At 34.7% G+C, this 14,908-nt stretch overlaps 1 protein-coding gene across 2 annotated transcripts in view; it reads right to left on the bottom strand.

Annotated features, from left to right (window-relative positions):
• LOC114054098 (uncharacterized protein C8orf34 homolog) overlaps positions 1-14,908 on the bottom strand; it is a 393,219-nt gene that overhangs the window by 315,196 nt on the left and 63,115 nt on the right. For both annotated transcript variants that reach the window (XM_027877212.1, XM_027877213.1), the window contains exons 2-3: positions 6,948-7,095; positions 591-722 (exon numbers count right to left, since the gene is read on the bottom strand). In XM_027877212.1, coding sequence (XP_027733013.1) covers positions 591-722; positions 6,948-7,095 — 280 coding nt within the window. The remainder of the gene's footprint in view (positions 1-590; positions 723-6,947; positions 7,096-14,908) is intronic.

Genomic DNA, 14,908 nt, shown 5'->3' with positions numbered 1-14,908 from the left:
ACACACACACACACACACACACACACACACACACACACACACACACAGCCTTTCTTGTTTTCCCTTAAAAAGCAGACAATCCAATCAATTTACCAAGTTCCAACTGGCTAGTAATTTGTTTTTTCACCAAACTATCAAGAAAACATTTTAAAATCAATTCTAATCTTTTGTAAGTATGCATAGAATAACACATTCATTTAACAATTTATAAGTTTTAAAGTGCTTTGAATAACATTGCATGATTTAATATTCATGACAACCCACAAGCATAAGTAATGAAAGAATCACTATGTCCTTTTTCCAGATGAGGAAGGTGAGGCTTAGAGAAGTTAAGAGACTGATCCCAGGATACATAACTGGCTAGTGCACATCCAAACCTTTCAGGCCTTCCTCATTCCAAGTCCAGCACTCTTCCTATCTTTCCAATCTCACTGACATTTACTTGACATTCCAAACGAAGTAGAAAGAAAATTCATTAGGCCAGAAATTGTAAGTAAAAAGTTTTGACTCAGTTATTATTTTTACTTTGTTGTAGATGATCTAGACTGGTTATAGGTTTTGAGTAAAAATGTGTTAACAAATTTTCTTACATGATTTGGATTCTGGTGATGGTGGAGAAATATTAGAAACAGCCAGGTCACTCTTGGACTTCTTTGGTTTCTTTGCGTTTACCTGCCAGGGTTTATCATAACTTCTGAAGTCTCTTCTGGTTCCTTTGTGTTCTGTTGAAGGAGAATGCAAATAAAATTCTGTTGTCTTTTTGATATTTGTTCATAAATAATCCCCAATATAACAATGATATATAATAGGCATACATAACAGTATATATATACATATATATGTACATGCACACATATTCATTTGTGGTATACACATAAATATATACACACACACACACACACACACACATATATATATATATATATATATAATATATATCTTAGGTGTAATAATGGAAAAGGAAAAGACTCATCTCACAGCCTAGAAAATCTTGAAATCAAATAATAGAAAAACTGCCTTTTCCTTTTTATTTTCAACTCAAAAAGAAAAAAAATATGAATCTGAATTTTATTACAATGATTCTCCTCAAAGCTGCAAATTTATTGATTTTTTTGTAAAGACAAGTTACATTATCATTAAATAATGTAGGAAAACATATAATTGTGCTTACATTTATTTACATAGTATTATAGACTGTCAAGAGCTGGAAGGGATCTCAAAATGGTTTATAGTGACTCCTTACGGAATATAGAATTAGGGCTGGAAAAACCCAGGCTATTATCTACTCCAACCTCTTCACTTTACGGATGATGAAGCTGGGACCTACAGAGGCTGAGTGACTTAACCCTGATCCCACAATTAGCAAGAAGTGGGCCCAGGACTCAGACCAAGATCCTCTGTCTCCAAGTCCTGTGCTCTTTCCACTATACCAAAAATGGCTACCAATACTCCAAATATAAATTCCCTCCTCAACAATGAGTCATCTGGCTTCTGCCACAAAACTTCCAATTATTAGAAACAAATTTTCTCCTGACACATCATATTCTACTTTTGAATGACTCTGATTGTAGGGAGTCCTTCCTTATATTGAACCCAAATCTGCCTTTTAGAAACATTTGATGAAGTTTATAGTAATTAAGCCCATAATATAGATCCCCTCCTTAATGTGTTTTGAGCTTCCAAAAGCTTGTCAACCTGCCTCTATTTTGTAAGTGTTTCTACTAACGGGCATAATGATTTTAAATTTTAATACCATTACAGTGAAACTGTAATGAAAAATAGTCTACCATTCTTATAAATTTGCTTCTGAACATACTGACTGTGTGACCCTAAGGCCTCTAACTCTCCAAGAGTTGGTTCTCTGTCAATGAAATAACAAGTCCCTATCTCTGTATCCGTCCCTATAGTGACCAAGGGGATTAACTGTCTGAAGGGACAGATTAGCCAAAATAAAACCAGGCAATGTATCCAAAAGTAAAAAATCCAGCTCCACTCCAGGGACATAAAGTCTGATAATGTGCCCAGTGGCTTAAGGAAAACTGTGAGAACAGCTCTTCAGTTTTCTTTCCAACTTCTGCTTGGTAGGGAAGGCAGCAGTATTGTAAGAACTGTTATTAGCTATCTAGTGCTAAGGCTGACTGACCTGCAAGACAGAAATGAAGTGACAGAGCACAGAGGAAAGGAACCTTGAAAAAGGTAAAAGTAAAAAAACTAGTTACTGCTAAGAAGTACGTGAAAGTTAGGTCCAGAAGGGGTTGAAATATATCCTTACTCTGTACAGTGATTTGTTATTCGGTTGTATTGACTCTTTGTGACCCAATTCGTGCTTTTATTGGCAAAGATATTAGAGTGGTTTGCCATTTTCTTCTCCAGTTCATTTTACAGATGAAGAAACTGAGGCAAAAAAAGGTTAAGTGATTTCTCTAGGGTCATATAGGTAGCAAGTGCTTGAGGCCAGATTTGAACTCAGGAAGTTGAGTCTTAAGACTCCAAGGCTGGCAATCCATCCACTGTTGCATCTTGCTGCCAGAGACTGCACTCTGCCTAAAAGGGATGGTTCTTGTGGAAAGTTGAGAACTAAGGGAATGACAGGGAGATTAAATAAGGAAATTGTGAAGCTATTAGTGATATTTTAATGATCATGGAAAACAGGAGAGGTATCACAGGATTGAAGAAAAATGGTGTCCACATTTCCAGAAAGAAGAAAGAAATATAACAGAGTTTAAAAACTATAGACCAATGACCTTGACTTCAATTTCAATTCCTGGGAAAATTCTAGAAAGGATAATTAAAAAGACAGTTGAAAAACATCTAGAAAGGGAGATAGTGATTACAAAGAGACAGTACCTTCCTGAACAAATATAGACAGATAGCTATATTTGTTCATCAAGAACAGATCATAACAAACTAATTTCATTTCCCTAAACTAGTAAACTAGTAGATGAGAACAAAACTATGGATATAATTTACCAACATTTTAACAAAGGTTTTGATAAAGCATCTAATACTATTTTTGTAGGCCACAAATCACATTTTCCAAAAGTCCAAGTCTGACTCACAACCCCAGATATCCATTCAACAGAGATTATGGCAAGTGATTAGCAAAGGTCTGAGAAAGTAGATGGTCAGCAATGGATAATTGGAAGATTAGGTTATTGAGGAAGGAAGTATAGTTACTGAAGTGATTGGTGTACCAGGTGGGTACTCAATCACAGAATTAGGAAATTGTGTGGTTGAAAAAACACTAAATTTAGAGGCAGGAGTCAGGACTTCAAGCCCTGGCTCTGCTCTTAGTAGAGGGCCAAATCGCTCTGCCTTTCTGGGTCCAAGTTCCTCTCCTATAAAATGAGGGGGTTGAACTAGATGACCTCAGTCCCATTCAAATCTAAATGTATTATCTCTTAATCCTTAACATGCCTTTTGGTTCTAAACTGTATGCACCTAAGACAAAAAAGTAAGAAACTAATGACTATGGAATTGGGATAGCATACAGGAGGGTGATCCAATAAATGAAATATCCAGGTCAGATTAGAACAAACAATAAAACTGACTCAATGCTAAATTAATGAAAGAGGTCCCATCTGAGAAAGATCAAAGAGTTTAGGAAGAAAGAAAGATGAACCCAGCAATAGCACTTCTAGGGCTATATCCCAAAGAGATCATACAAATGGGAAAAGAACCCAAATGTACAAAAATATTTATAGCAGCTCTTTTTGTGGTGGCAAAGAATTGGAAATTGAGAGGATGCCCATCAATTGGGGAATGGCTGAACAAATTGTGGTATATGAATGAAATGGAATACTATTGTGCTATGAGAAAATGATGAACAGGCTGACTTCTGAAAAAACCTAGAAAGACTTGTATGGTCTGATGCTGAGCAAAGTGAGCAGAATCAAGAGAACATTGTACACAATAACAGCCATGTTGTGCGATGACTAATATTGATAAACTTAATCCCTCCTAGCAATACAAGAATCTAAGACATCTCCAAAGGCCTTGTGATGGAAAATGCTATCCACATCCAAGGAAAGAACTATGGAATTTGAATGCAGATCAAAGCATACTATTTGCTATTTTTTTCTCTTCTGTTTAGTTTTGTTTCCTCTTTCTGGTGGTTCCTCCTATTGGTTCTAATTCTTACTTACAACATCACTAATGTGAAAATATGTTTGATAGGAATGTTTATGTATAGCCTATATCAGATTGTGCGCTGTCTTGGGGAGGATGGTGAGGAGGAAGGGGGAGAAAAATTTTAAACTCAAAAGTATATGGAAGTGATTGTTGATAAATCAAAATAAATTAATAAAAAAAGAAAGATGAATATAATTATTGATAGAGAGGTCAAAAGAGCACCACTGCAGAAGAAATTGGGAAAAAACCTGGGTTCTAGTGAAAGTTATAATTAAAATTACCTCTCCCTTTTTGCCATTGGTTGGTGATAAAATTTAGGAGCCCTGATGGGCCCATTTTAATCATGTAGTCTAATATTTTCATCTCCTCCATAAAGGGGAAAAACATTATTACAAAGGTAAGAAAAAGTTCAAGTTACCAAATAGAAAATGATTAGCCTAAAAGAGCTAATGTATGTTCCTATGTAACACTAATAATATTTGAGAGTTTAATCATTTAAAATTTTAAAATATTGATGTCTTTCTTATTAAAATCCAACATACAGTACCAGATTTCAAGCAATACTACGAAGGAATAATCATAAAAACAATCTGGTACTGATTAGGTACACAGCATACAGAAGCAAATGAACACAATAACCTAGTGTTTGATAAACTCAAAGATCCTAGATATTGGGGCAAGAACTCACTCTTTGACAAAAACTACTAGGAAAACTGACAGAAATGAAGCAAAGACCAACATCTCACACTATATTACAAGATAAGCTCAAAAGGGCACATAATTTAGGCATAAAAGGGTTATATAAGCAAATTAGAGGAGTATGGAAAAATTACCTGTCACATCTATGGATAAGGGAAGCGTTAATGACCAAATAAGAGGTAGAGAGCACCATGGGAAGTGAAATGGATATTTTTTTATTATATTAAATTTAAAAGTTTTTGCACAATCAAAAACAAATGCAACCAAAATTAGAAGGGAAAAAAGGAAACTGGGAGGAGGGATTATAGTAAATTTATTTGATAAAGGTTTCATTTCCAAGTGTATAGGAAACTGAGCCAAATTCATAAAAATATGAGCCATTCCCCAGTTGACATATGGTCAAAGGATATGGACAGGCAGTTTTCAGAAAAAGAAATCAGAGCTAGCAATAGTCATATGAAAAAATGCTCCAAATCACTAATAACTAGAGAAATATAAATTAAAAGAACACTAAGGTACCACCTCATAACCACAAGATTGGCTAAGATGACAGAAAAGGAAAATGACAAATGCTGGAGGTGATAAGGAAAAATGGGTACCCTAGCGCACTGTGGGTGAAGCTCTGAACTGGTCCTGCCATTGTGGTGCATAATGCCCAAAAGTGCATAGCCTTTCACCCAGAAATAATGCTACTAAGTTTATACCCTAAAGAGACAAATGAAAAAGTAAAAAATCTTCATACACATAAAATATTTATAGCACTTTTTGTGTGGTGGCAAAGAGTTAGAAACTGAGGAATTGCCCATCAATTGAGGAATGGTTAAGCAAGTCGTAGCGTATGATTGTGATGGAATACTATTGTGCTGTAAGAAATAATGAGGGTGATGGTTTCAGAAAAACAGGAAGATTTATATGAGCTGATGCAAAATAAAGTAAGCAGAACTTGGAGAATTATACATAGTAATAGAAATATTATAACAATAATCAAGTCTGAAAGACTAGCTACACGGATCAATACAGTGATCCACGACAAGTCCAAAAGACTCCCAATGAAAAAGACTATCTACTTTCAAATAGAGAACTGATGGACTCTGAGTACAGAAAGAAGCATTTTTTTTTATTATTCTTGCTTTTATAACAATATGTTTAATTTGGAAATGTTTCGCATGACTTCACATATTTAATAGGTATTATATTTCTTGCCTTCTCGGTGGGTAGGAGAGAAGTAGAGGGAGAGAGAAAATTTGGAACTAAAAATTCAAATTAAAATATATTCATATACAATCCCCTTAATGACAGGTATTATCTTGCTTTTACATTTGTATAACCAATGCTTCGTATAGTGATGCACATAATGTTTTTTCACTACAATATTTCAACATAAACACCATCTTAAGCATCATTCAAGTTGATTTTTAAACTTTTGAAAAACTTTCATAAGCTGATGCTCAGATACTTAAAAGATTGCATTTTTCCCCTTTATGGAGGAGATGGGAATATTAGACTATGTGAGTAAAATGGGCCCATCAGTACTCCTGAATTTCATCACCGATGAATAGCAAACAAGATATTGATGCACACATGACAGTTTTGATGTGATCCCACAAGAAAAGTCTGGTGCAGACAGATTAGGTGACCAAAGCGGCCCTGCAAGAGGACCTCCTATGTAGATCCATGAGTCCACAAAAGTGTCATCCAGAAAATGTCATATGCAATGTATAATAATTGTTAAAATTAAGGTAAAAGATTATTATTCAAAATTATTTAAAATTCACAAAACTAATAAGTGGAGAAGATATATAGTAATTAAGCTTTCAAATTATGTATTTTGTAAAATTATAACTTTTATACCTATAAAATTATTAAAAGTTAAAACTGCACTAGGACTTTTGGGACACATAATGCACCAAATAACAATAGTCTTATTTACCAATTCAAAAAGGTTTTGTGCCATATTTTATCATACTAACATACAGATGGATAAGTTAAAATTCTAGCTATCTACCTCCCTCTATCATGTTATAAATTAGTAAAATTATGGTCATTTTGGTTACATGCATCCCACCTAAAATGTCTTTCCCCCCTGAAATGAACTGGAATGCCTTTTCTCCTTTTACCTGATGTTTCACTTTCTGCCCATAAAGCTGCAGACCCAGACAAGGTTCTTTGAAGTTGACTTCGAGGCCCCTGCTTAGACTGAAGGTGGTCAATGAGAAATGGGATTGGCTGGTCAGGTGTCTCTGTTATGAGTTTGGTCATCAATTCCTGAAGAAGAAAAGAAAATAGCAAAACACTTTTATTTTTTTTAATCACTATAATGAAGCAAAAAAATCACTAAGGAATCTGTTCATAGCACATTTTTAGTTTTATATAATGATATTTCCACTGAAATTATCTAGTTTAAATTCTCACATTGCCATGTGTACATAATGAATTCAAGATCTAAACCTTCTAAGACACGATATAATAAGACATTAAAAAAAAAAAATAAACATTAGCCAATATAATCTCTAAAACTTGAAATAATTTGCAGTCTGTATTCTGGAAATACAGTGGAAATGGTACTAGACAGAAACTCAAGAGACCTACATCCTATCCCTATATCTGTTGCTTATAGTGTGAACTTAGCAAGTCACTTCACCTGTCTAGGCCTCGGTTTCCTTATCTGTAAAATAAATGACAAAATGGTATTCTAGATAGAACATGGGGCTTGGAATCAAGAAGACCTGGATTTAAAGCTTCCTCAGATACCTACTAGCTATGTGACCTTCTATGGGCCTCAGTTTCCTCATCTGTAAAACAAAAAAAGGGGTGGGTAGATTCAGTGGTCTCTAAGTTTCTTTCCAGTTATAATATTACATGGTTCTATTCTAAACATAGTAGTAATAGTTAGTCTCACTTGTTTTTCTCCAATCTTCACAATTTTCCTTTCTCCTTTTTCATCTATATTTTTGTGAGTACACACTATAAGAACACTATACTATTTTGTCTATCGCTGTGTCTTGTGAAACTTAAAGACAACAACATTGCCATTTACCAATTAAAAGTAATAATGATAATACATATCTTCTCTTGTTTTTCTTCTCAAGGTATACGATTATGAGCAAGGTGAAATTGAGGGTATCTAGGTCACATAGGGCTCAGATACCTTGGCACCAAAACTTTCTGCATCCTAACTCCCTGAAAGGCTTGCTCCTTTTCCCTAGGGTTTTATTGCAAAATCTCAATTAAATAGTGCTAGATACAAGAAGATAAATTGCAGGGAAAATAAGAATTATAGGTTTGGGATGAAGAATACAGACACAATAAAATGAAAGTCCTAAAGGAACGTCAGAGATCATCTACTACAATCTGTCACCCACTGCAGAGATCCTTTCTAGAGAATTGTGATAGATGGCCTCTCCTTGAATACCATCAGCAATAATAATTTCCAAACTCAATAAGCATGTGCTGAACACTTGTGGTCTGTCTAGATAGCTAGGTGATACAGTGCTGGGCCTGGAGTCAGGAAAAGCTGAACTCAAATCTGGCCTCAGACACTTATCAGTTTTGTAGTCCTGGGTAAGTCACTTAATCTCTGCTTTCCTCTGTTTACTCAACTGTTAAATGAAGGTAATATCAGCACCTACCTCACTGCGTTGTTGTGAGGATAAAATTTCATAATATTTGTAAAAATGCTTAGCACAGTGTCTGGCATATAGTAGAGACCACATAAATGCTTATTCTCTTTTCCTTCTCTTTCTCAGTCCTCATAAAGCTTATCAACTAGTAAGGAAATACAACACATGTACAAATAATTACAGGACAAAATAATGCATGAACAGTGCATCTGAGAAGTGCAAGCAAAGATCTAAAGTGGAAAAGGTCATTGTTATCTGAAATGAAAGCCATATAACTTGGGTTTTAAAGAATGGATAGGGGTTCAACATGCAGAAAGGATGGGTAGTGAGGAGAAGGCCACTCCAAGCAGAGTTAACAGTGTAAGTAAAGACATGGAGGTTGGCCAAGCCTACCTCAGAGTTTGCACAAGAAAAAGCAAGGAGTTTATTTTAAGGAGTATAGAATAAGTGGACGAGATTAGCATGAGATAAAGGCCAGGTAAGCAGAGTAATACTAGGTACTAGGTTGTGAAGAGCCTAGAATGCTAGGTAAAGGAGTCTAAAATTTATTGGGAAGCAACAGATTCACTGAAAGATTTTAAGCAGAGGGCCCATGCCAAATCTATGGCTGAAGGTCACGTCTGTGAGCAATGCTTGTGAAGGATAAGAATTTGGAGGGCAGAGAGGATGGGCTAGTTAGAGAGGTTACTGTGATAGTCCAAGTAGAAGGTAATGAGATCTCCACCAGAATGGTGGCAGCAAGAACAGAGGGGAGGGCAGGTTTGAGAGATATTTCAGAGTTAAGATTAATAGGACTTTAACTGATTGCATAGATAAAAGAGAAGGGTCAAAGATAACATCAAGTTTAATAATGACGTTGTTACTAGTGCCAAGATTCATGTTATTACTATTTTTAACAATAGAAAGGGCAACAGTAATAGTCACTGAAATTTTTACAACACTGGGTGCTTTCAACGTACTTTCATATACAATGCTTCACTCAAACCTGGCAGTAACTGTGAGGAAGGGAGGCAGGGTTGTACAAGATCCAGCTACCATTTGGAGTCTCCATAATTGGGTTTAAAATGAACTATTTGTTTATTTGTCATTGGAGACATAAGAGTGGTTCTTTGCATCTTCTGCTTTATGTTCAAACTATAAACTTGTTTTCCTGAACCATTCAAAGCTAATGTATATTGTATCATCTACAGGAAAATACAGAAGTGATTTACAGTATTGTTGCCAGAGAACATCTAGCAATACAGATAAAGAAAAATTGAGTCAGAAAACACAATTTTATACTCAAAGAAAATTCAATCCCCAAACTTCACAAGATTCTGGATGCTCATATTTTGTTTATTTCCCTTCACAACTGGACACACATTTCCTAAACTGAAAAAAATAAGATAAAATAGGGGAGAAAAATGAAGGTCATTCTATACTTTCCCTTTCCTTCATAATATCAAAAACACAGCTCTAGAAAATTGTGTGTACTAGTAGTTATTTCTGCTGTGATTAAATTTGTGCCAGTAATCTGAGTTGATTGTGACATCTGTTCTTTGGTATATTTTTAAAGTATATTAACAAAGATTAAAACTAAAGAGAAAAGCCATGTTAAGTCTAATGACCCACAAGATGGTCAATGCAAGATTCATAGGAGGGTTTAACTCTGTATATATTATTTATATAGCTATTTATGTGCACATTGTCTTTCCCAATAGAAATGTAAGTCCCCTTCAGGGCAGGAACTACTTCGTGCTTTTGAGAGGGTTTTTTTTGTTTGTTTTGTTTTGTTTTTGGTATCCTCAGATAAATCTTAACTCCAAGGTCAGCCCTCTAGCCAATTCTACACAGACTCAGAATAACTGAAATGATGCCTATAATACTTCAAGTCTTCAGTGATCTGTGATTATCCCCATTAAACAGATCAGAAAACTGAATTGTAATCCCTCCTCTGACACTAAGTAGCTGTGTGATCCTGGGCAAGTCACTTAATCTCATTCAGGCTCAATTACCTCATCTATAAAAAGGGAATAATAATAGCACCTACCTAACAGGGTAGTTTTGAGAACTAAACAAAATAACATTTATAAAGTACTTTACAAATCTGAAAGTGACTTATAAATGCTACTTTTTATTATGATGATGATTAACTACTGAATTGAATTTGTAGAGGTTTAGCAAATATTTAAATAAAGGAAGTTTTACCTCAATAGCTACAAAAAGAACAGGTAGGTAGTCTACAAAATACATACCTCACTGTGTAGCACTAACAACAATTAGACTAATAATATTATTGGTCTTTTCATCTATCACACAATTTAATTGAATAAATTCAAAGATATTTGAGAATAATTTTGCAATAGAACAACAATAAAGGAAATATGACCTATGGTCCATGGAGAGAAAATGGTATTTAGATGGATTTTTAGAGTATTTGTGCTTACATGTGCATGTGTATGTGTGTGTGTATGTGTGTTATTTATCTGTGATATTCCTCTTCTAGGCATGTGTGTGTATATATAAGCATATATATACACACATGTATACATATATAAGCATATATACACATGTATGTGTATGCATGTATGCATATACATATACATATACATTTACATCTATATCTACATCTACATCTACATCTACATCTACATATACATATGCATATACATATGCACATATATGGAGGTGAGTCTGGAGAAAGGCAATATTTGTCTCCTTGGCTCTGAGCCTCCTTAATGCTGAGAGTGACAGTCTTCAGGGATAAGAGTAAGTAAGAGGAGAGAGAGTAAAGGAATAGAGTTTTCAACCAGTCAAATACTGAATTGTGAGTATAAAGGAAGCAGCAAGTAGAAACATACTCAGTATTGAGTAGCAAAGGGAAGGAGCATTTTACAGGGGAAAGCACTAGTCCTAAAATCAGAGAATCTAGGAACAAATCCTACTTTTGATCCTTATTACCAAAGTTACTGAAAGGTTTGAACGAGGCAATATATATGAAAGTGGGACTTTGGGCAAGTCATTTAACTTTTATGCCCTCAGTTTTCTAGTTTGTAAACCAAGAAGATTGCTTTAGAAGGCCTCTGAGGCCCTTTCCAGATATAGAAAAGCTTTTGGGACTGAGTTGGCCTAAGAGTTATTAGAAATCTTATGTGAAAGTGTATTATTCATGATATTTCCCAAATGACCCCCCTCAGTGGACTGGAAAAAGGGAATGGGATAGTTGATAGCAAGAAGCAGCCACTACATTATGTGATGGAGGTTTCTAATTGCTGGCAGCCTGAGGCAGAAACGCTGTTTCACTCTTCTGTTCCAATTATCAGCATCAATCAAGTATTATCATGATGAGTGAGAAATGAAGTTTGTTTCATGTCCTTCTTAAAATTCTTATTAGGAGGTCTTTTATTTTGCATAAGAAATACAATAACCCATTATACTCTACTTTACAGAGTGAATGAGATCCAATCATAAAATTCTCTTAACATAATTGCTATAATCATATTAAATATTAATGGCATACAATGCATTAACATCTGTAAAATGTCATTCTCATTCTGATCCTGCACATAATCTGATGCCTGCATTAATTCACTTTGGTTTTACATAATTTTTCAACTCTGTTTTAATTAGGTTCAATAATAATAAGTTTTATAAAAATTTGCATTTTAAGATCACAACCTTTCAAATAATATTTCTCCTAACAGAAATATAACATTAAATCATTAGAATATAGAATAGAAAATAATTAGCAAGCTAAGTTCCAAGTCCTAAATTAGGTATCTTCATGTATTTTCTAGATAAGTATGATATAACAACTTTTCAATCTTAAATAAATTAATGTGACATCCCATTAGAGATTGTGTCAAAAAACAAGTCCAGTCCAAATTTTACATTCTTCAGGTCTTTCTGTTAGTGATGTCGATAAACATTTATTAAGCCTGTGCTAGGCATCAATCCTAAATGCTGAGGATACAAAGAAAAGCAAAAGATAGTCCCTGCTTCCAAGGAGCCCACAATCTAATGGGTGAGACAACATGAAAGCAATGCTGAACAAGCAAATTACACATGATATATCGAAAATAATCAATGGAGGGAAGGGATTAGAATTATGTGGAATTTGTTTTCTGTAGAAGGTGAGATTTTAACTGGAATTTGGAAAAAAGCCAGGGAAGCCCAAAAGCAGAGACAAGAAGGAAGAACAACTCAGGTATGGGGGATAGAAAGAGGGGCAGCTAGGTGGCGCAGTGGATACAGCAACAGGCCTGGAGTCAGGAGGACCTGAGTTCGGAATCCAGACACTGGACACTTACTAGCTGTGTGACCCTGGGCAAGTCACTTAACCCCATGGCCTAGCCGAGAGAGACAGAGAGAGACAAAGAGAGACAGAGAGAGAGAGAGAGAAACAAACCAGAAAGGAGAGATGGAGAGATGGAGTGTCTTGTTCAATGAACAGCAGGGAGGCCAGTCATTGGATCACAAAGTACTTGGGAAAGTAAAATGTAAGAAGACTAGAAAGATTGGGGAGGAGGTAGGTTACAAAGGACCAAACAGAGGTTACTAAATACTAGATAGAGGATTTTGTATTTGATTGTGGCTGTAACAAGAAGCCACTGGAGGTTACTGAGTGAGATAGAGACATTGTCAGACCCACACTTCAGGAGGAGAGGATGGACTGGTGTGGGGAGAAATTTGCGATAGAGAGACCAGCCGACAGACTATTGAAATAATTCAGGAGTGAGGTGATGGGAATCTGCAGTGTAGTCATGGCAGCATCAGAGGAGAAAAGGAGGCATATGTGATATGTGTTAAAAAGGTAAAATAAACATAGCAGACCTTTTAAAACATTATTTGGAGTATATTATGTCGTTCTCTTACAAAATTACCTATTCACCAAGCTAATAAGATCATGTTTGAGTAATTTCTGGGGAAATAGAAAAAAATGTTGACTGAAACTAGGCATATACTAGGAAGTAAATCTCAGACATTTGCAAATAATAAATGCTTTATAAATTCAACCACATCATCTCTTAGTTACAAGCAGTAATAAATAAACTGACATTTCAGTTCAAATTAATTAACTGTAGTTGACAGAATTACACAAATTATTCTAATTAAATATTTCATAATAGCATTCTTTGATAATACTTTAGTTTTAATGTTATAATATTTTTACATTTGATGTTATAAATGACTTTGAATAATAATTGATATTAATATAATTATAATTTAGTTTTAATTTTGTAATATTTATATTTTAGTTTCTGTATCATTCTAAGGTTTTCAAAAGGATTCCTCATAACAACCTTATGATGCAGATAGCTCAAGAATCATTATTCATGTTTTACAGATAACAAAATGAGACTTAGCAAAGTAATGAAACTTACTCATTATCAAACAGCTAGAAAGTATCAGAATCAGGGTGAATACACACAACTCCAAATCTATGAAGATGCAAGTCACTGAAGGCAATTCCTTCTCTACAAATGCATAACATGCAACCCAAAGAAGTTAATTATTCTTGACTTCCTATTGTTACTAGATAGATAATAGGTAGGTGGATGGGTAGATCAATAGAGAGATCAATACAATATTTATTAAATTTATTTATTAAATAAATGTACACATGTATTAATAAATGACACATTGATAAATAAATACAATAAATATAATACATAATACATAATATATTATATACTATATATTATGATATAATATAATATAAATAATGTAATTAATTAATGATACAATTATTAAAACTTACTATGTGGGAAGGAAAGGGGTACAGAGAGAGAGAGTGCAAGAGTGAGGTGAAGCCTGGCTAGGTGAAGCCTTTCTAAAACGGTGGTCCCAGAGAGGAAGTTACCAATTAGCTAGGAAGGGCTTCAGGTCTGAGTTTCTACATGGTTGCAGTTCTTCAGGCAAGGATATTTATGATGATGAATTGAGGTAGTGGTGACTATTTAAAAGACACTGGACTCTCAAAAACTCTATTTTAAAGAATAATAGCCTAGAAACATATTTCAATTTAATGAGAAACATCATTATAGAAGTACTGTATTGTTGGACATAGTTTTAAATAATAAAATCTGTCCAATATACCTTAATCAGTATGCAACATCTGGCTAATTTATACAATTCTTATAATCTACTGTATTTCTTAATCTGTGTGCCATCAATGAGCAGTCACCTCACAAACGTTTTTTCTCGAAGACCAAAACGTGAAGAGATTTCCCAGAGGATGAAACTTAGAATCACAGAGGGAGAAGGGAATCTAACCATGATCTAATTCTAATCCAAGCCTCTCAATTAGAAGTGCAGAAATAAAGACCCAGAGAGGTCAAACAGTAAGCCCAAGGCCACTCTGCCAATTAGTGAAAGAGTTAGGTCTAAAATAAAATCTCCCGGCACATGTTCTAATAGACTGAACTGTATCAACTACATTCTACTCTTCATCATTCAATATGGCCACAGAAAATAGT

Source organism: Vombatus ursinus, unplaced genomic scaffold (genome assembly GCF_900497805.2).
Source record: "Vombatus ursinus unplaced genomic scaffold, bare-nosed wombat genome assembly UNPS02014812.1, whole genome shotgun sequence".
Lineage (NCBI taxonomy): Eukaryota > Metazoa > Chordata > Mammalia > Diprotodontia > Vombatidae > Vombatus > Vombatus ursinus.
The sequence above is the reverse complement of the archived record's forward strand: the minus strand, read 5'-3'. Positions and strand labels throughout refer to the sequence as shown.